This window comes from Rhipicephalus microplus, chromosome 5 (assembly GCF_043290135.1).
Source record: "Rhipicephalus microplus isolate Deutch F79 chromosome 5, USDA_Rmic, whole genome shotgun sequence".
NCBI lineage: Eukaryota > Metazoa > Arthropoda > Arachnida > Ixodida > Ixodidae > Rhipicephalus > Rhipicephalus microplus.
In genome coordinates this window covers 151,887,815-151,910,942 of record NC_134704.1, presented here as the reverse complement: position 1 = coordinate 151,910,942, position 23,128 = coordinate 151,887,815, and the positions used below count along the sequence as shown (strand labels likewise).

General features: G+C 45.6%; 1 protein-coding gene across 2 annotated transcripts in view; it reads right to left on the bottom strand.

Annotated features, from left to right (window-relative positions):
* Nucleotides 1-5,468: 5,468 nt before the first annotated feature.
* SMC1 (structural maintenance of chromosomes 1) overlaps nucleotides 5,469-23,128 on the bottom strand; it is a 103,059-nt gene continuing 85,399 nt past the window's right edge. For both annotated transcript variants that reach the window (XM_075896066.1, XM_037424988.2), the window contains exons 14-15: nucleotides 14,385-14,565; nucleotides 5,469-6,484 (exon numbers count right to left, since the gene is read on the bottom strand). In XM_075896066.1, the coding sequence (XP_075752181.1) occupies nucleotides 6,422-6,484; nucleotides 14,385-14,565 (244 nt within the window). In that variant the 3' untranslated portion in view covers nucleotides 5,469-6,421. The remainder of the gene's footprint in view (nucleotides 6,485-14,384; nucleotides 14,566-23,128) is intronic.

Sequence of the window (23,128 nt, the reverse complement as noted above, 5' to 3'; positions counted from 1 at the left end):
GTTGTGGAAATTTTTTGGTCGGTGGTGGCAGAGAGTTTCTTGTAAATACACTCCAAGGAACTCTGGTGCTAGTGTCTATGGGAGTTGCAACGCGTGGTGCCTTAGCGACTATGGGAACAATGGGTAGTACACAGACTTGTCCAATCTTCGTTCTTCTGGCTCCACGTGGTCTGAATCGGCTTTGCCGCCAGGGGAAGCTCAGCAAAGGTTCAGCAGTCTTAGGCTCACCAATTCAAATTGGCTCACGAAGTTCACAACGATTCGTTCTTTCACTTTAAACAAAACCAAAACACAACGATAAACAAAGCCACAAGTGCATTTGAAGCCCACAAGCTCAAAGATTGGGCGAATTCGTCCACTATCCATCATTTCCATGGTGGCTGAATGATCACAGCAGCAGAGTTCCCTCTAGTTAATTTTAGAAAACTCAATGGTTGGTGGGGCAGAATCAGTGCATCGACTGAAAAGAAAAAAAAGATTGTTTTTGCTTTCGAGGCTTCTGAAGAGAATGCATAAAGGACCCTGTAATTTTATTTATTTATTTCATTTTGTCCTTCCAGGTGCCCCACCTTCGAACACTCAATTTTTTTCTTCTTTGCTATGATCTCTGCGAAGAATCTTTGCTTTTTATTTGCTAGTTCAGTGCCTGATTTCTTGTGTTTGTTAGCTTTATAAATATGTTTGCACATGTACAGCCTTTAAAAGTGTTTCGGTCGTACTCTATTACTATTTGTACAGTAGAACCTAGTTCATATTTGAAAAAAAAAAAACGAAGATAAACGTATCATTCGATTCCAGCAAAAATTGAGGATGACAAGTTCATGTAGAGGTGAAAGGGCAAAAAACTTTATTTCTCAGAAAACCTAATTTTTTGCTGCTGCCTCTCGCCATCGGACAAGAGAAGCTCCTTCTGCACACATTGTACACAGTCAATTGTTCGCATTTTCATTATTTTTAAGCAAATGGGTGGCACCATTTGCGCCAAACTTCTTTATCTGCGCCAAACCACCCCTTCTGCGCCTAACTCTCCAATCAGCGCCATACTGCGCCGCAGCATCAGAATTTATCCACAAAAAGTGCGAAAGCCATCATATGCGTTGCCCGGAAACGTGGCTGAAACGTTGTCTTTTAGGTTTAATCGAAATTGTTATAGTTTCGGTTCTGTAAAGGCTGCGATTGCTCCAGGAGCAGCCGAAACCGTTATAGTTACGGCTTTATAAAGGCTGTGATTGCTCCAGGAGCAGCCGTGAACTTTGGTACTAAATACATGGTTGTGATCGCTATGCGCGCGCGATCACGGCAGGCATCAGCGCGAATATCTCGTGAACCATTTTACAGCTAGGCTACGCTCTCATTGCTAAAGGACTGCGAGAAGAGCATCTCTCCTTTGCACGGCTGTGTGCTCTTACACCAGCATTTTGTAGAGTTACGCAATATTGGATATAAAAGAGTTGGCTTTCAGTCTTACAAACTGTTGCCATAGCATTCATTCTATCTCCATTCCAGTGAAACTCTCTATAACATGATGCCAGTTCAAAAGAAAGGTGCTCAAAAGAAAAAGGGTGGTGGCCGGTTCCCGAAACAGCCTAGCAAAGACAGGTCCACATGACTGTTCATTGAGTGTATGCGCATATTCTCGTTCATTTGGCCGCTGTGCTTCACGCTTATCGACACGGCAGTCTATGCTGGCGAATTCAGGTAAAAAACAAAACAAAAACAAAATGTGTGGCTGTACATACTTTAAAAAGTCACAATTGCACCTTAAGGATGAAAAAAATGAGTGCGATAGCAGCAAATTGTAACATATGAAGTGAAGCCGGTAGCTAACTCTTTTGGATTCGATCTCGCGTAAAGGCCCAACCGCATGCATGCAATTTTCTAGCAACAAGCGACAGTATTTGTTCTAGCGTCGTGCGTTTATCGATCGCTTGTCGCCCGGAAGCCAGCGTAACGATTTCCGGCAACATGGCTGCATTCTTGGTCATCGTTTCGGTTGCAATTTGTTCTCAATGCTTTCCGATGAATCACATATATTGTGTAGACATCCATGGTATGTTTGTCGTAAAAATTGTAAATATATCCATAGAAATACAAATTACAAAAGTTGGATATACCCCCAGCTATAACAAGCTCGACCGAGTAAGGTTGCAGGTACGTTCCACATGGGCACTGAATGAACATTCACTAGATATACATAGACACTGTCATATAGTAAATAAAAGGTTTTTTTCATGCACTTTGCACACTTACTGCATGTAGTTGGTGTGTTACACCTGCGGTCCCATGGCAGCCTTGCTCATTGCCGCTTGGCTGTGCTTTATAGAAAGCATCAAAGGCCCGAGGCTAGCCAGATTGATTGACATGGGGAGTTTAACGTCCTAAAACCACCATGTGATTATGAGAGACGCCGTGTTGGAGGACTCCGTAAATTTCATCCACTTGGGGTTCTTTAAGGTGCACCCAAATCTGCATGAGCATACAAGCCTACAGCATTTTCGTTTCCATTGAAAATGCAACCGCCGCAGCCGGGATTTGATCCTGCCACCTGCGGGTCAGCAGCCGAGTACCTTAATCACTAGAGCACCACGCGGGGTGAGGGTGGCCATATTGCTGTCAGACGACAAATTTAAGGCCAATCCCATGGTGGTGATGCATTCTGTAAGTATAGCACAGCAGCTAAGATCAGACTGCAGTGGGAGCGCAGGTCTTTAGCACACAAAATTATACATGCCATGAGCTTGAAGAAAGTGCATGGCTGGAAATAAGTCTGCTATGTTTTTTTTAGCTTTCCTTTTCTCTTTTTATTTCTTTTTCAGTTTTTTGTCTTTTATTTCTCCGCTATTTTTTTTATTATGTTTCCCTTGTGCCCATTCTATTTTTTTCCTATTTCTTCCTTTTTCATCACTTTCTAATACTAGCTTGCTTCCTCTTCTCTATTTTTTTTTTGTGGTTTTGCTTGCGTTATGCCAAGCGATGACAGCACGGGCTCTTAAAGTGCTTCACACTTGAAGGGCGCATACACCACCCAGAGGTCGAAATTCAGTTGTTGTGGGGCAGTATCAAGCCGTGACAACCACACCTTTCGCTCTCTGTTGTGCTTTCCTTGGCTTTGTCCTCTAGCCGAGCGTCCCTCCCAATCTTGCGTGGCATACGTCATCGCTGACGTGCTGCTTGAAACATTATATACTTCTGGTTGCGGCGACTCCGTCAGTTGCATGCTTGTTGGCGAATCGTGGCTGCCGTAATCGTGCAGGTATAGAACTTGCGTTGCACAGATGCCTTCAAGGGATCGCGAATGCAATGGACCTGTACGGGGACACGCCATGCCCTGCATGTGTTTCATGGACGCTGGCAACATGATGAACAACAAACAGCATGGACAGCTGTTCGCAGACTGACCGGAAGTCGTAGGCTCCTGCTCGGCAGCATATTTGGCATATTCGGCTCGGCACGTCACGCGATGTGGCACGGAATGTCACTCGGAGGCTCGAAAGGCCCAGAAAAGAGGAGCAATTGTTTCTTGAAATCGGTGGCGCGCCGGCGACTCGTAGCATTGTTACGTGCAGAATCGTTGATCGCGATGGCATTCTGCACACGATGAGCGTGTTTACGTGAAATGCTTGGAAAAATATTGGAGGTGGTTTACGGGCCCTTTAGAAGCACCTTCGGGCTGCTTGATTTCGCGCCATCATGTCCCAGAGGCACAACAACTGCGTCAATTGTGCCAATTTGATACAATTCCCGCTTGTTACGCCGAGCTGTGCCAAACTTGTGAAAATTGCACCACGCTGTGCCAAAATGCCCAGCCAGCCTCAATTTTTTTTCAGGTGCGCTGATTTCGGCGAGGTATACAGGCCACTTCGGCCACCTGCAAGTTGCGCCATCAGTCAAAGCGCAGACCCTTTGAATTATTCTAGACACCTGCCCTACACTCGCAAGATGCGATCGACCAGACAAAGTAACAACGCGGCATGCCAATCAGTCTGCTGATTGCAGTGAATACGTATCTGCAGGACAATGGAACTTCAAGACAAAAAATGCGTTGCTGTAGCCACCAATGCTTCGTGGGAAATGTAAATTTCTTAACCCGAAAGCACGCTATGGCTTGTTAAGAACTAAAGCTAGAAGCGTATGCCGCGTTCCCCTCGCACGAACAAGCTCGACATGCTGCAAATGTCGGCGTTGCCAGCAACCATGTTGATTGCCTTAGCAGTGGCGTATAAAACATTTATTTTTGTCTTGAAGTTGTGTCGTCCCTGCCACGGTCCTGGCGATAGATATCCAGAACCGTTGCATAATCAACGGGCGTGCGCCGTTGTTACTTTATCTGGTGGAACGCGCCTTGCAAGGAAGACGAAGCGGCGCGGAAAAAAAAGAAAAAAAAAAGTGTGAAGTGGGGTGGTGATGTAGGTGCTAGCAAATTTCTTGGCTTTGGTTCTAGTGCTGCTTGTGCCACCTTCGTCGTAATAGGCCGGTGCCCTGCAGAAAAGCATATAGAGATTTAAAAGGGGCTGCTAGCGCTAGTGGGCACTGCCTAATTTGCTCAGTTACTCATGCATTTGCATGCCACGCAATTCTGAGTATCTGTATAATCACTGACGTTTAAATAAGCTACTGGCAATCACTTGAAGCAGTGTAATACATTTCTGCTTCCCTAAAAAAAAAAAAGAAAAACTGAATTGTGCACCATTTTTTTTTGCCACCCCTACTTCTCGGTTTTACGAATCTACCCAATTTCAAGGTCGCAAGCTTGGCAGATTGATATTTAAATTTGCGGAGTCTGTCGAATGATTTGACAGGCACAGCAAATGCTAATATGGATTTTATCATTGTTTGTAAAGAGGGGTGGTTCAAAATACTGCTTTCATTGGAATAGCAGTACTCATGTTCACATTGCATGATTTAGGTGATGCTAAATGGTTTATACATATTTGTTAATGTAAGCGTTCTTTTTTATACTGCTCCAAAATTGGTATTTCATGATAAAAAATGCATGTTTTTTTTCCCTGTGACCTGTTCCAAATTCAGAATTTAGTGCTCCAAAAGTAACATTTTGCTGCTCCGAAAATTACCCACCCATATTTAATGAGTACCAGTATGACCGCTGGTATCTAAAACTTTACTGGCACTTAATAGTTTATGATGTCACTGTGGCTTCATTAAACAGTAAAAATAAATTCATATGCTAAGTTCCTTCTGTCAACCCACACCCTCTCCTATCTCCGCTTTATGAATCTCCTGAATTTCGAGGTCACCATGTTGGCACATCGACCCCAGTGCCAGTTTCTATTTCAAAGAGCATTTTGCGATGTGCAAGGCACGCATGTAATTAGCGACTAGCATGCAACCACGTAGACCAGTAGCCCCACTGCCTACCGTTTGCCATGCCGGCGAGCTTTTAGTACAGCCTTCAAAGTGTAGAAGCAACAAGACAAGGCATGTACTAGATTCAGTGAACACAAACGCGCTGAAAAAAACTGCTTTTTATTCCAAGAACCAGACAAAAAATAATTCACTTTCACAGGCTCCCAGAAGCAGCAACACTTTAGAGTAAAAAGCTTGTTGTGTACGACCTAAAAGCACAAAAGAAGTAATAAAAGTTTGAGAAAAAAAAGTCTCCTATGCCATAGGTAGTCGTCAATATGAGATAAAATGCATCATCCGCTCAGGCCACACATCTCAGTGCCAGAACACCAATACTTAACGCTACTTATACAGGTCCATTGTACCGGTATGTGCAAGCAGCGGTTGATGCATATAAGTCGCATTAAAAGTTTACAAAAGTATAATTTAGGGTCGTACCAAACCACTAAACTTCTCCATATATTAAATGAATAAACAGTAAATTCTGAATGATAAAAAAAATTATCACATTCCCCTGCTGCTGTGACGATGTTAAGCATTGCAATGTACAAGCAATACGGGCACAAATAAAAAGCGATGAAACGAGTGAGTGAATGTACAAGAAAATGGGAAAAGTCGCACTTCACTCCATCTAGGAGCCCTTGGATCCCCAACAGCCACAATTTTGAAACTTGACCATTCTCCCAATTCAGTGAGAGGCATACTTTGGTTGGTTGCTCAGAGCCGCGCAGCAGCCTGACTGTCGTCAACGAGACACTTTCCACGGTGGTGACGCCTCGCGGAACGTGCCTGTGTGATCGCCGAAGTTTTCACTGCATCAAACTATTTTTTTTTAAATAACAAGGGCGCTGCCATGGGCGGAAGACGACAGCAACAGGGGCTAGGCTTTCAATACTTTCAACATGAACCCTAATGCCCAATCGGGTGGGCACGCGTCAAAACTAAAACACCTTTTTAAAAGCTATACCCCGGAGCACGCTCTGATGCACGTTACTACCATAGACAGTCGGTCCGGTTTCCCCCCTGGTGCCATTCGCAAAGAAGAGCTTCGTTGGCCCTAACCCTCGGGCACCTCGGACAGGTCCATGGTCAGTACTCGGCTGATGGTGCACTCCCCGGGCTGCAAAAAAAGTACACGAGCTGGTCATGAAAGGTGCACTGCTAAACAAGAGTAAATAATCTTACATTGCGACAATATTTATGATAATTTGTATGCTCAGCAAGAAATTCAAGAGGCAGGAAGCTGTTGCAAAGACTAAACAAGCAAAGCTTCCCAGTTTCTGAATTCTGCGCTGACGCATTAATGGCAAGATACCAAGATAATGGCATCGGTTCTTTTTTTTTCTTTACATCATTACCACACACACACACACAAAAAAAAGGCCATGAAACTATTCCCATAAAATGTGTACTATTTCGAGCGACCCGAGTGAGAACACGTGAGCACACGGCAGATATTTTCAAACTCGATTCAAGGCAACGAGCAGCGGCAGCTGTTGGAAACAATATGAAAAAATTACCACAGTTTTGTTAACCAATCGCCTTCCCGTCTTGCTAGCATCGGCACGAAGCTGCAGCTGACCGATTGTGATTGGGCGCTCGCTGACAGCGTTTGCACCAACACTGGCATAGGGTTCTTTTGATTGGTAGACACTCAAACGCTACTCGGAGGCAGCTATGGTACCAAGTGCGTTGCTCTCAAAGCATCACACTAATGCCGATGTGACGGACATGCACAGCCAAAATCTGTTTCTGTAGTACTCGGTACGTTTTCGAGCATAAATGTTCTGGGCATCCTGCTCTAGCAACAAATATACATACAGCAATCTATAGAACTCGCTTACACAACATAAAACACTCCCACAAACATGTTTGGAACTTTAAGTGCACTGGATGTGCCAAAGAGTTTGCCAATGTGTCCCACCACTATGTTATTTAGGTACCCAGAAAGGGTCCAAGTATGCTAGAAATGTAAAAGGAATGCCACACTTCGATTAAAGACATCTCGAAACCATAAAATTATGAATAATTTCTGATGCAGAGCCATGTGAAACATGTCTCTGTTGTATTATTTAGCAGCATACTTTCCCCGACTATAACCGCTTGTTTGCAATATGTGGTTCCCGGCTACTGTATTGTTTGTTTCCTTGTGAAAAAAATGTACTGTATTTACTCGTGTTATGAACGCACTCGTATAATAAACACACACAACTTCAGCTATCAAAATTTGGTCATTTTTTTTTTCTCTTGTATAATAAACTCGCAACCCACTTTACTAGCATTTACCGAGCTAATGCACGGCACCCTCTCACCTTAGTGCATTGTATCTTTTATATATTATCATTATGCCAACCCCGCTTTAGTCACTAATCCCTCACACTCCACTAAGACGCACATTTTTTGTTTGTTTTTCTTTCTATCTGTGTGCAGCACGTTCCTCTTTTATTCGTGTTCTTGAAGCGTTTATGCACCACAGCACGATTCACGAATGCTGCGAGTGTAAAGACATCTTGCTGCACAAGCACACAGCAAGCAAATCACTAACTGCCCATACTAGGCAACAGTCCCTTCCTACAAATATGAAAGATTAAGTAGCCGGAGGCAACCAGAACTGCCAGCACGGTGGAAGAAGCGCACAGACAAAAGTGAATGTGGGGATCGCAGGAGAAAGTGCCATTCTTCATGGTAACTTTTACAAACCAAGCAGTGGAGCATCCGAGGCCAAGTGGGACAATAATAATTGTTAGCGTTTAGCGTCCCAAAACCAAGATATGAGAGATGGCGTAGCGGGAAGCTTTAGAAATTTCTACTATAATGTGCACCTAAATCCAAGTATACCAGTCATTTCGCGAAAATGTTGTCAGTTTGTTTATGGTGTGTCTTGCATTTTGCCACTGGCAATGGGCCAAAATGTGAGCTACACAGCTGGTTTCAAGCTACAGGCTGCAGAGTACACAGTTAAACACAGGAATTGCACTGCTGGTAGGCATTTTGAAACTGAAAAACATTACTGGTGGAAACAGCACAACAAACGGTGCACTTAGAATCAGAAGCAGTGTGCCTTTCGCGAATCGAAGACCTGATTGTTTCCTGATCTGAGGAAGAAGAGGTCTTAGAATGTCAGAGACCTGCGTCAGGAAGGCTGTGTCATTTTGCATGAAAAGCGTGAGCGACAGCCATAAAGCACGGTCTTGTTGCCACCGCTTTCAAAGCGAGCAATTGGTGGACAACGCACTTCGTGCAGTGCAACAGACTTTACCTGAAGAGGCACACATCACTTTTTCAGTGACCTCCTCCGTGCTATGAAAGAAAGGTAGAGGGCTTCCACAAGTTTGTGATACCCCTGTGGCAGAACTAAGAATACCATATTTGCTCGCATAATAGGTGCACTTGAATAGGAGGCAAACCCACAGTTCAGTCGCAAGAAATTATTATTTTGTTAATTCTCGCACATAGCAGACACACCTGGAACCTGCCCATAATCACTAGTTCTGTACCATATTTACACAGTTGCATTTCGACGCCCTCTTAGGTTAAGGAGGAGTGAGAAAAAAGAAAAGAACGAAGATTGCAGCAGCGCTGCCCGGGGTCACTGAGTGAGGAAGGCGGGCGTCAGAGTAACCTTTTGCATCGGCACTGCCGTGGTTCTGGCCGCAAGCGCTCCGTGCAATCGCGTTTTCATCAAGTGTGCTTTGAGTTTCCGTTGGCAAAAGCGTTGTACTTCTCACGTATGCTACCTTGCCCACAAATTCAAAAACTTATCGAATTTGCGACGCGAGCTTCTGCCTTTGCGGCCATTACACGGACTTACACAAACTTGGTGAACTTTTGAGCCGTTCATTTCTTGGCCGCAACCTAAACATAGTTTCATATCATGCACAATGCTCTTGGATCAGTGCTTGAGTGCGACCTTCTTGACGGCCAATCTTTATGTTGTCTTGTACAAACTTCTTGCGAGAACATGCCGAACCGTAGCCTAGGCCTAGTCAGTAGGCTTGTGGGAATATTTCAATGCTTCAAATTTTCGAACAAGTAGTACAGTATTCGAATTTGCTTCGATTAAAATTTGAATTATACAAGAATCTTGAAGTATTCGCAATGAACCGCATGTGAACGCCTGTAAAGGTCATTTTCACTGCACTGCAGGGGTGCCGAGCTGTGAAAGCATCTATCCGGGAAAATCCGCACTGCCGCAAAGCCCCACTTCAAAATTTAAAGGGGCCTTGCAACACTTGCACATGGTCAGAAAACCCTCGCTGCGGTTGAGTCCCAACGAACTCGACTAAAGCTACGCAAAACAATCCTTTTGTTGAACGAGATCGAACAGTGTGAGATTGCGCCGCTGTTGCAGTTCGTTGTGACCCGATCACAGCGAACTGCCTGGAACACCTACAGGACAGCGTTGTGCGTGGTGCTTCTGACTGGGCGCAGATGGGGTTGAAAGCATTCTAGCAGACCGGCTTACTCACAATGGCGTCTGCTGAGACGAACTGCCGGGCCAAACGTAACCGCCGATCAGCATTCAAGGCTGCCGAGAACAGGTAAACCAAATATTATAGCGTAGCACACAACCTGCAGTTTCCAAGTCAGCTAAAAATTGCTCTCTCCTCTCGGCAAATGATTCTACAAGCTCAAAAATCAGTTGTCATAGCTGTTCTATCAGCCATTGGCTGATTTGAGTATAGCGCACTCGATCATTACTGGTGCGACCACTAAAGGCAGCGACTTGTCCATGCATAAATGTGTGATCTCACTGAAAAGCTGCATATTAAAAATTTACAGATCCCACGTACAGTGGAAATCGATGATATGCAAAGCACGAATGGTAAATGTTTATATGCACTTTAAAACCAGCACAAGTTACGAAGTGAAGGTAAATGATTCAGTACATGACTTCCGTGTCATGATTATCATGTTTGAATATGTATTTTACCTTCGTCACCTATTCACGTCACGTGATACCAAATTTAGTATATGTGGAGCTGGCAAAACGGCCGAGAGCACGCTATGAGCGTGGTATGTTGTCATGTTCTTACATAACACGCGTGTCAAGATTACCATGTTTGCACCAGTCATATATTTATCCATTGACTTCACGTAACACCAGATTTAGTATATGTGGAGCTTGCGAAACGGCCGCGAGCGCATCATGAAGGGCCCAATATACTCCTATGTAGCGTTGATGCGCGCGCAGGCTGGGCACAGCGACGCTACGTTAGCAAAACGCGAGCACTCTATAGTCTGACGCCAGGGGCGACTAGCATCCGCTGGCGTGGCCCGACAGCAACCGGCACGAAATACGACATGCTTCATTTCACGCCGATGCGTTACCCATACAACAATGCTTCTCCCTCTTTTCGTGACGAAGGGACACCGGACGCGCTGAAAGGTGCATGCGTTAAAACAAATAAGCGCGGCGCACGTCTGCGAGTATATGGCAGGACTGGCGCCTGGCGTGACGCGACGAAATAAACGCTCGGGAGCACACGCACCGCGTCACGTCGAAATGTATCGGTGCCTCACATGACACGCATCTCATGATTATCATGTTTGCACCAGTCAAATACCTTCATCATCCATTGGCGTCACGTAATACCAAATCTGACATATGTGAAGCTAGCAAAACGGCCGCGAGCACATCATCAGTGTGGCATGTAGTCATGCTGTTACATGACATGCATGTCGTCCGTTCATGTCGCGTAATAACGAGTTTGGTACATGTTTAGCAAGCGAGATGGCCGGAAGCGCATCATGAGCGTAGAATGCAGTCATGTTGTTACATGGCACGCATCTCATGTTTATCATGTTTGCCCCAGTATTATACCTTCGTCATCCATTCATGTCCCGTAATACCAAATTTGGTATACATGAAGCTAGCGAAACGGCCGCCAGCGCATCATGAGCGTGGCATGTAGTCATGTTGCTAGATGACACGCATCTTATGATTATCATGTTTGCAACAGTCATATACCTTCGTCATGCATTCGCGTACAGTAATACCAAATTTGGTATATGTGACGGTAGCGAAACGGGCGCGAGCGCATCATGAGAGCGGCATGTATTCATGTTGTTACATGACACGCATGTCATGATTTTCATGTTAAGGTCTATCACTTGTGTTCGCCATGCAATCATGCCATACTAACCAGTTTTGCAATATGCCATGTGAACGAAACCATCGCAAGAGCTGCATGACAATGAAATGTAAATCATGACATAAATGTCATGATTTTCATGTTATGACTAGTCAAATATGTTCTTCATACAGTCATGTTATGCCATACCAAGTTTGGTATCGATACCATTATCGAAACAGCCAGGAGAGCTGAAAGTCGTAGGCAGCTAGATAGATAGATAGATATGCTAAAAGTCGCCAAAGTTCGCTAAAAATGCTTCACATTAAAAATAAATAAAACTGCTCAAAGTCATGAGCTGTACGTGGTGTATTTCCTTTCCCCATGCCATCCCTCCCTGCTTAGCGTCCACCGCTTTCATTGGGACAAGAGAAGTGAGAATGCAGTTGCAGCGTGTGACAAATCTTTTCAACTCCACTTTGTACAGTAGAGCCCAACTATATCGAACCCGTTTATATCAAATTATCCTGTATATCGAATAATTACTAAACAAGGTAAATTGACGTTGAGAATATATAGCAAAAGTTACTGTTTTATCGAACGAAAATAGCGACGACGACTGATATATTAAACTCCATGTGCCTCAAAAGTGCCCCAGCAAGTTGGCTTTCCCTCGCGGTGGTGAAAAAACTGCCGGTGCCACCCTAGAAAAAGTTGGTTACACCCGGTTGTGCACGGGCGAACACCCCCCTGCAAGAAATAATCCTGGTCCGCTCGTAGCGCTTACAGCCAGTCAGAGGCCGTCGTGCTTTATCCAAGGCGCAGAGGCGGTAGAAGCGAGTGCCATTTTTTCTTTCTTTATGCCCGAGTGCCTGCAGCTGTCTGTTTTCCTCGAGTCCTCATACGATGTGGTCTGTGCTGGTGGTGTTCCCCGTTGCTCTGTAAACTGTGTTGGCGCTCTGTTGTCATGGCTTGCGTAGAGGCAGAATTAGCCGTTCGGCGCGAAACTCGAAATCATAAATCGGGTCGAGCGCGGTGAAAAGGAGTCTGACGTCGCTGCCGCGTACAAAATTCTTAGGAGCACATTGAAGAACAAGGCAGACATCAGGGCAAGTCGGACAAAAGGCCAGGTGCCCGTAACGGCCAACGTGTGCGCACTGCTGTGTACTAAACAGCCGTTTACAAGTGTTCCCGTGTGCTGTCGACGGATCGACATTCGACGAGTTCGTCAGGGCGGACGATGATGTTGCCATCACGGGTCAGCTACAAGATGAGGACTACATTGCAGACGTTGTGCCGACCACAAGCCGAAGCAACAGCGATAATGAAATGAACGATGCCCCATTGCCTACATCCTCCGAGGTAATTAGTGCACTTGAATTGGTACGGCGCTATTGCGTGAATGTGGAAAGTTGCGGCCTCAGCTGCTCCAACTCGTTGGACAACGTGGAGGTGTGAGTGCTGTCGCAGGCAGCGAAGTCGTTGACCCAGAAGAAAATCCGGGACTATTTTGTACCACAGTAGGGGTCTAAGTAAGCCGCCATATTAATAAACTACTTTTCTTCTAATTTATTATGTGCCTTTGTGTCAAATCCTATACCAAGCCTATATCGAATTATGTCATGTATCGAACTAACAAACGTTTTTGGCGAGTTCGATATACCCGGGATTGGCTTTGACAGATTCTAAAAATTTTTGCACTTAAAATTTACTATTTGCACAAGCCTACTAATCAGCGTTAATTGCTTTTTAGTGGCAGTCGTGGGCAATCAATTGCAGTTTTGTACGAAATCAACTTGACCTCTGAGGTGGCTCTACTTGAAGAAAAGGAGGCATGGGTGGTACTTGTAACATTGAAATGGTAATTTTGGATGTGGGTTGCGAGCCCGAGAAATAGAACTATCAGTACCAGTCAGCACATCTCGGGATAATAAGCACAATCTAGGTGGCGCATGAAATGTAATTGGTGAACTTCCGCCATGGCACTCTCTTCTCGTATTTTTTCTGCATTTGCTCTGTTGGAAATGACGGTCTTTCTATGTTAAGTTTTGTAAATTTGAATGCTTGTGAGCACTCTGCATCAAATGCCTCAATTCTCCTAACCGAAGACTGCGCACTGAACAACTTTTGCGCTAGTGTAGCCTATGAAAAAGGTTGTTTCGGGCGCAGTGCGGATATTCGCGACTTAGGCGACTTGGAGTATCAGCAATATATGCTGTAGTTGGAAATAAAGTTTTCGGAAATTTCATCCCGCGAATAGGTGCACCCCAAAATTGTAGCTGAACTTTCTGGAAAAAGAAGCGCACACTACAGTAGTGCACGAATATGTTTACTACAAAAGATAAGGTATCTGACTTTTTTTTTCTTCTTTTGCGATGCCACATTTTTTGCTCATACCGAAACGGTTTTGTAACATTTACCTCGCAAAATAAACGTGAGCCCCAACTTTGTTTTTTATGAAAAAAAAAAAGAAGTGCATTCATTATACGAGTATACACGGCACTACAAAGATTCGCCCGTATGCAACTTGAGAACAACTTAATTACGTCTCATATTTCCTGTTAGCATGCAAGAGATTATATACAAGTAGAGGAAATAAAAATTTAGATTCACTTCACTATACCTGTGTTTGAGGCACCATATCTCTCATATGGTGCCTCATAGCCCACCCTGCATATAGCCCACTCAGGCATCTTCCATATACCCAACGCCTGCATACGACCTGCACCCTCAACTGCATAGGAACTGCAGGGAAGCGGAAGTAAGTGGTTGTACTGCCATAGAACCATTTTCCTTGCATTACTGTGAAACTGATTTGGGCACTGAAATTCACACATGACCAACGTTCCGACTTTAGCTTCAAATTTTCTACATATCTTGTGCGGCTTATGCATGAGAAAGCACAATATACAGGATTCAAGGTGTGATGAAGACAGAGGCACTCACGTCGGGCACAATGCCGACCAGGGCATCAGCGTGGCTGTAGAACTCCTCCTTGAGCGAAATGACGATGCACTGGAAGGAGGTCTCCGTCTGCTTGCGGATGAAGTTTGCCACCTTGCCGATGTTGGTGTTGTCCAATGCTGCATCAATCTCGTCGAGCACAAAGAATGGCGCCGGCTGGTAGCTGCAGGTAATCCCCACAAGGCGAAATGATCACTACAGTGCTCCTACTAAAAAACAAATGTTGTATAGCAGACTCCCACTAAACGGGAATCTTTTAAACAGAATAGCATACCTGGCAAATTCCAGGATTCTGAACCCCGGAGATTTCCTCAACTAGGGGGTCGCACCAATTTATTCACCCCCACCTTTTTTTTTTCACTAAAAGAAAACAAAAAAAGCATACAAAAAAAGAAGAGAGGGGTGGGGGGGGGACAATGGTCTGTAAATATCGGCCTTGCAGTCTTATCGAACACATAATGGTAGGGTTTCCCAACAACAGTAGATGGTGAGAGTCTCAAAGGGGGTGCCCAAATATTCATATCTCCCGAAATTTCCCATCATTAAAACAACTAGCAAAATCTATTTCTGTCAAAAGAACTCGCACATGTCTTCCTGGGACACACGTAAACGAACGGGCAGTGCAGCTGGCTGCTGAGAAGGCACGGGTCGAAACTTTGCTTGAGGTTAACTAAAAACTAAATGCCCAAGGATAGAGCAAGTATGCAGATCGACAAAAACAACATTACTAGGTTCTTTGGACAGGAACACTAAAATGCTTCTAGCTTTTATTTACGTCTTTATGCCTTTAATCCATTCGTGCATTAGCTTCATGCTGCCAGCTAGTAGTCGCAATTGGTGATCGCATCGGCTCACTTCGCCGCGACTACGGTTTCGCGCGCGGCGGTTGGAAAAAACAGTAGTTTCGTTCTCAATCTGCATACGCTGGCGGTGCACGTGCCTTCATAATCAAGTCGTCTTTTGCTATCTATAACCATATCTGCCACGGCTTTGTCCGCAGGGTTTGTGGAAAGCAACGTCGCTTTGACTGGTTGAGTGTTGGACGCGTGTGCACTTTCGGAGTTCTGTCAGTTATGTCGTTACCGTACATGATCGTGTCAAGAGTGACCGCAGTGTCGTGCACAGCGGTTGTGGCAAAGGACAACCACAAACACTGTAATAGACATTGCGTGCGCTGGCGCGCGCATACTTTTGAAGCTTTGAGCGCACTTCTCTTGGCCTTCGCTGGACGGTTTTGGTAATAAAGTTCATTTGACACGCCACGGTGAGTAAAAGTGCACTCAAGCCCCGCCGTGGTGGTCTAGCGGCTAAGGTACTCGGCTGCTGACCTGCAGTTTGCGGGTTCGAATGCCGGCTGCGGTGGCTGCATTTGGCTGCAGTGGCTGCAAAATGGACTGGTAAATGAATATAACAAACTAAATTAGTTTATGAAATAGTCCACAAAAAAAAAAAAAACATTATGTTTATATCGTTTTCTGCAGAGTTTGACGCTCATTCGGCGCGGCTCTTTCAAAACTCCCGCACCGACCTTACAGCCACGCCACGCGCGGCCGAGAGAGCCGTCCTCTTCACACACCCAGCGAAGAGAGGATTGAGGAAGCGCTGTGGGTCACATGACTGCAAAGCGATTTCCCTCTCACCTAAGGGAGCAGACTGGTCTTTGGGACCAAAAAGTCACAAAAAAATTCATGTTTTAAAATTGACATTTTTGGTTTCCGCAAGTATTCTTCTATCTCTCTGCAAATTTTCACACACCAAGAAGTGGTACTTTTTTTAATGCCACTCTAACTGTCCAGATTCTTGGTGCTGTTAACATCCAGAACCTGCAGAAAAATGGGGAACAGACTTTGAGGCTTCTTTATAATTTGCCGGCACCTGTGTGCGAATTTATAAGTAGCTCTGCTACGAATTTATGAGTACATTATGAGGTTTTAAAACATGAACACCATGATTGTTGCTTTTTGAAGAAGCTGTGTGTTTTCAGTTTTCTCCATTTTTCTCAAAAAAGTAAATTTACGACTGTTCAATTCTTGAGGCCTCAATATCTCTGCAGCTAGGGCAGTTACAACAATAATTCTTTTTGCAATGGAAACCTGTATGTGTGTAGAATGCAAGTATGAAAGCAAAATTTAGAGAACAAGCCTTTTTAATTAATTGCTCATCAAAATTATAACACAATTTCAACTGCTTTTGAAAATGGATAGGTCATTTTGCTGTAAAATAACCAAGGCCTAAAAACAAAAAAAAAAAAACTCTTGCATACTTTCAATCTATAGTTATTAGTCTATGTTGGCATGTCTTGAATACGACTTTTAATTAAGCACATTTTTTCTATGGCGGCCTGAAACAATAGGGGGTAAACTTAAGTTATCTCAGGAACAAGAAGAGTTACAGAAACACTAATTAAATATTTGAAATCAGCAGAACAAACTGCACAATTCTGTGCAGTTTGATCAATATCAATGAAGATATAAACAAAAAAATGTCTAAGACCAGTCTGCCCCCTTAAGAACACATGATGGGGAAGCTTCAGAAGGCTTACATTTATTCACAAATCAGAGGACATCCGTCATTAAATGAAGCAATCGGTGATGCGCGTCTACCCATGTTTGCTTTGCAGCGAGTCAATCAATTTCGCACGCAGTTTGCAAAGCATAGTAGCGCGCGGCTAAGTCGAGCGCCAATACTCTCTAAAGATGACGGCAACGACTGCGTCTCCACTGCTACCCTCTGCACTGAGAAAGGAAGGGCGTTTCTGCAGGGAGAGAAGCAGATTGGCATTAGAGAGAAAGCCAGCTCTCCACAACAGCTGTCTTTTTTTTTACCTCTTCTCCACGCGCGGCCTTGAAAGGAGAAGGGTGTCTACGTGCAGAGATGAAAAAGGGAGAAGCGTGGCACAAGCGCCTCGCAGATCGGCATTTGAGAGACTAGACAATCCGCCGCAGTCTTTTCTTTCGTTTTCTTCTTTTCCTTCTTCGTGCACAGCGTTGAGGTGTGCCGCGAGATTGGGCATGGTGCTGAGAGCATTTTCGAAGCACGGTATGTTCAAATCAACCATCGCAAGTGCTTGCGCATTCGAATTACAGGGCACTTTCGCCGGTTGGAATACAGATAGCTTTGACGGGACCACAGCGTGAGTTCGAATTAACCGGAAGTTCAAATTAAGGGGGAGATGTGAGTCCTAAAAACTTTTTTTTATACTTATGATGAATATTTTATTCTAATTTCCTCATAATTATCTTTAATTGTAAATCGTAACGTGGCTCTAGAGAAATGAAAATAGCATCACTCCCTGCATCATTTCAAGATGAATAAAATAAAACCAACTTTGTCAGTTTCCCTAAAGTATAACATGCGAAAAACCCCCGTAAGGCTGAGTGAAATGTGCAAAAACAGCGAACTGAAAGTTTCCTTTGAAGTTTCCATCAACTGTAACTTTTGCTAAAGTGAAGCTACGGCAATATAAATGACACCGTTTTGTAGCTCTATATTATACGGTAACGACCATGCTAAATTTATGACTGTAGCTTCCCAAAATATTTGTCACAGCTTGTTCCAAAACTATAACATGGTCATTAATGCAGCAGACGAATTTTTTTTTTTACTGTTTGGTCAGTACAGTGAGTAGCAAGTGAAAGAAATGCCCGAAAATTGAATAATAATGTTGTCCTTGCATATACAGTACACCTACGCAATGCTCAGGCTAAAAACACACAATGTTTATTTTACAAGTAATTGTCACCGTTTGCATGAGGACAGTGCGACAGCATACCGGGGCTATAAGCAGGGTACCCTGCTGGCTTGTGACGCTGTGCAAGCCTCGTCTTGGTTGTGTTGCTGCCGAGATGCTTTCTCTGCAATTTTTGCAGCCTGTTTTTGTCTTTTTCGAGGCTGCGACGAACCAGGTTGTAGCCCGCGCTGTAGCCTAGCTTCTCGGCAATTTCTAAGTAGCTCTTCGTTATGCCTTGGTTGAAGCGGCTTATGGTTGCTGAAACAGCCCTCCCTATGCTCCACAAGGATTCATGCTGGGTTTTAGGGGCTTGCTGCCAAATCACAGAGTGCAGGCTTTCACTTGAGTTCTGAGTGATCCCATCACTGCACCTTTCCAGGAGCGCTTTGTCGCTCAGCCGCCTGAACACAGGCTCTAGTGCCTCACTCACAAAATCAGGCAAGCTGTCTTTCTGTGGGCTTCTCATTCTTCGCCACAGCTCTCTGGTACTTGCACTATGAGTCTGGGCCTTCAGGGCAGATGTCATGTTTTGGTGCTTTGTCTGTAGACGACATGTGCTGCAAAGTTGCAAGCACAGCTTTCTGCATGCCTGGAACGTCATTCCTGTGATTTTTCAAGGCATAGCCATAGTAAGAGGTGATCCTCTAATTTTGTGTTGCGTGAGCCTGCCCTTACCGCCTAGCAAGCCACCTTGAGCTTTTTTTTTTCCACAAGTGTATGTAAGACAGCTTCCATACGCTTGTGCGCATGATTGATGCAATCTTCTTTGGCTACCTTGATATAACCATACACTTTATTTTCGGTAAGAGCATGAAATGTTTTGCTGTCGCCGTCCGACAGCATGGTTGTATACCGAAGCTTGTGCTTTTCAAGTGACCGCCCCAACAAGCGTAGCGCTGCTTTCACTTCCATCTAGCCAGCGTTGCAGCCAACATTCTTCTGAAACAGCGGGGCGAGCTGGATGAGCTAGGCAGAACGTCCTGCTTCTCCTTCCTTGGGTCTTTTGGTGCAAGCGAGGCAAAAGTTCAACAGTACGATATGGCCTATAACAAGAGCACTTTACATTTCAATAATGCAGCCAATGCATATATGTGACGTATGTCCGTGTGTGAGCCAAGTTCCATCATATACAGTCGCCGACCGATTTTCCGGACTCTAAAAATTCGGACTTGTTGGATATTCCGGACTTCATAAATGCACCGTCAGGGATCCCATAGAGCTAATGCATTGTTTCGACCGATTTTTCGGGCGAATTTGCCCCTGAAAGTTCGATGTTTCGGACTAAATCGCTCGTTTTGTGCCACGCCCCAAGCCATTGTGAACGCCGCCATGTTGGATTTTCTGTCGGCTTGGCTAAGCTTGGTCTTCAGATGCTTTTCCTGCCTCCGAGATTGGAATGCGCACGCCATATTTTAAGTTTCGGAGGCCATGTTTGCTTTTTAAAAGACGCGGTGATGGATGCCGTTTTTTCGTCTTCGGTCAGCACTATCGTCATCACATCGCACGGGGAGGAGGCGAAAGAAGGATTCTCTACCTGCCACAATGACATTTAAAGACTTCACTCGTGCGGACGACGACATTGTTTCGTGCGCGGAGGCCACTGACGACGAAATTCTTCGCCAGGTTGTCCCGGAGCCGGAGAGCGGCTCGGATGACGACAACGACGACCGCCCGCAGCCGTCGGCGGCGGAGACCGCCAACGCGGTGAAAATTTTGTCGAGCGTTTATGGCGACGATGTCACCTTGGCGCAAATACGGGCAAACCAAATTGCCTCCAAGCGTAGTTTGAGGCAAGGCAGCATCAAGGACTTTTTAAAACCTGCCTGATGCAATAAACTTAAGATTTTTGGCGAAAACGAATTTTTCGGACTGTTCAATTTTTCGTACTTTTTTTCGGTCCTCGCCAGATCCGAAAAATCGGTCGGCGACTGTATAACGTCAACGTTGCCGGGCGCGTTGCCGAACTTCGCATAAAGCTCCTTGACGTTGCTCGCTACTTCGCACTCGGCAGCTGTTGCACTGCAGGCTTCCTTCAATAACATCATGTGGCTTTGGTAGCTCTTGTGGTGGAGCCCTCGATGCGAAATGTTCATCACGGCGAAGAAGTCCGACAGAGCCGTTGCCCCTTTGCTGATGTTATTGATGGCCTTCATGGCACGCAAATTCACTTGGAACGGCCTTATTTTGGCGTCGGTCTCAGCGGCAACACGTGGGGACGAAAACCGCTTTTCGCAAAAGTCGCAACAGCCACACGTGACAATGAGCTTCGAACATAGCCCGTACTCTTTCTTGCCCTTCCAAAATGTCCTGCTTTTTTCACCGTACTCAGGGCAGATGACAAGCCGAAATAACGAGTCTATCACCACCAGGTCAACAATGTCAAATTCTGTCCCTTTTCTTTTCCGTCATCCGCCAGATCAACATCTAGCAGCTTGAACTTGCGTTCCGTCGCGCACTGTGATGCGAGAAATGCCTTCAAGCTCGCTGCAAACCTGGCGCACTGAGCAGACTCGTCCACGGAATAAAATGCCGTGTCAATGCGGTCTTGGATGTTGCTGGAAGTGCCAGATTATCCGACAACGTAACAATCCGAGAAGGTGCTGCAGCTAAGCCCTGGAGAGTGCACCGTTTCGGACACAACAGGTGCCCGGGACTGCGCGCCATTGTCGAAATGGACCGTTTCGGGCAAACTCGGCCGCACATTGTCGGCTTTCTTCTGCGGCGCGTCTTCTTCTTTTGGACGAGCGTCTCCAGTCACGCCGGCAGGAGACAGAAAGTCGGTGTGTCGCTCGCGTAGCATGAGCAGGAAGCAGAAGAACAACGCGCGCGGAACAGGAGCCGGCGGAAGACAAGCAAAACACAGAAAAAGAGGGCTAGCAACCTTGGCCGCATCAACAAATGGGAAGCGAGAAACGGGGGGCTTGCCTGGCACGCTCGCGCTCCAGCCAATAAGCGGTTGGGAAGAGAGCCTTGGAAAAGGGGCGAGGGAAGCCATGCCGTTAAAGAGACGCCATTTTAAAGGGCGGCAAAACGCGCACAAAGAAATCAGTTTCAAAACAAGCTCAAGATGGTGGCGATCGGCCAGCTCCTTCGCCAGCGGCACGTGCGGGAAGTTCTAAGAAATTTTACCTTTCGAGGAGCGTTTCGCGACTCCCTTGGCGACCTTATAACAAATTTGAACCCATTTACTGATCGAATTTCGCGTTCACAATTTGAGAACACGTGCGTATAGGTATAAGAATTCTAAATATAGAATGTTCGAAAAATCGACTTTTTGACCAATTTTCACCATTCTAGGACCCGCGTCCCCCTTTAAGCGTGTTCAAATTAATGAGATTAGACTGTGTTTATTTTCTGTCGCACGCGTCGTCCCATAGCAGTACACCGGGCCGCGAGGCAGTTTCCTTCTTTGCACGCTTAGGTGTGCGCCCATCTGAGCATACATTGCCACAAACTGTTATAATCGATGCAACGAAATAACAAATATAACGAAGCAATTGTGGCTCCCCTTCAACTTCGTTATAACGAGGTTTGAGTGTACAGTGGAATCTCGATGATACGATCCCGGCTAATACGAATTTCCGGATGATACGAATTTTTTTGTGGTCCCTGCCGAGCCCCATTACTTTGCGATGCGCTAGAGTATGTTTGTTACGAATCGATTTTCTGCCCGCGTCGTTTGATACGAATGAACGCCGCTCCACTGACGGCCGCGAAATGGAACAGCGCTGAGCCGCGCGCCGGAATGCGCGCTGCATCGCCGGTTTGGCATTTTGCCAACGGTGCCTGCCATCAGCGCGTGGCGGCCTCCAACATTGGCGCGCGGCGTGCGCAATATCGGAGACCTCAGAGACCGCTTGCGCCCTTTGATTTCGGTTTAGGTTTAGAGATGGCGCCGGCCACGGTTTCCTTTCTTTCTCTTTTTTTGGGTGCGGCGGCGACGACGCGGCGGACTGCGCGGGTCAAGTGGGGCGGTGACGCTTTTGTTGCTGTTGTGCTTTTCCTCTTTCTCTGCGTGGCGTTGGACGGAGTGGCTGCAGTGCTGTGCTTCGGGCCGCGTTCTTTGTGTTTGCGACATTTTGCCTAGTCGCAACGAGCTATGTCTCGCAAGCGATAAGCGCTCTCCTTTAAGGAGAAATTAGACATCCTTCGAAAGGTCGATGAGGATCCTAAGAGAAAGCGGACGGAGTTGGCTAGGGAGCTAGGCCTTGCAACGTCAACACTGAGCACAGTTGTTGGACAGCGAGAGACCATAATGAAAAACGTGCTTTCGTTCAACGTCAACGCAAAGCAAGTGAAGACCGCTCAGCACGTGAAACTTAAAGAGACTCTCCTGACTTGGTTTAAAGAGGTAACCGCAGATGGCGTGAATATCGATGACAAAGTTTTGCGGGAGAAAGCCGACGAGTTTGCACTTGCTCTGCATATCGACGAATTTCAGGCCTCAGGTGGGTGGCTGCAGCGCTTTAAGACTAGGCACGCTCTCGTTTACAAAAGCGTCTGCGGCGAAGCGAAAAAAGCTGACGAGGCAGTTGTCAGCGACTGATTAGAGAAGCTGCCGTCACTCATTGCAGAGTATGAGCCTCGTGATGTTTTTAATGCTGATGAGGCAGGTCTCTTTTTTAACCTGCAACCCGAAAAGAGCCTCTGTTTAAAAGGCAGACATGCAGAGGAGGCAAAAAAAGCAAAGAGCGTATTACTGTGCTCTTGTGCTGTAACGCCGACGGATCGGAAAAGCTTAAGCTGACCGTAGTCGGAAAGTTCCAAAAGCCCCGGTGCTTCAAGCGCGAGAGTCGTTTGCCGTGCGTCTATCCGGCAAACAAAAAGGCGTGGATGACGGCGGCGTTGTTTGAAGAGTTTTTGTCACTCCTGGACAGGAGGATTGCTTGTAAGAATCGGAAGATTCTTCTTTTTCTTGACCAGTGCACCGGCCACTCGAGGCAAGTAAATAAATGCTTTTTACGTACTTGTGCCTGGATGAGTTCACGTCTGACTC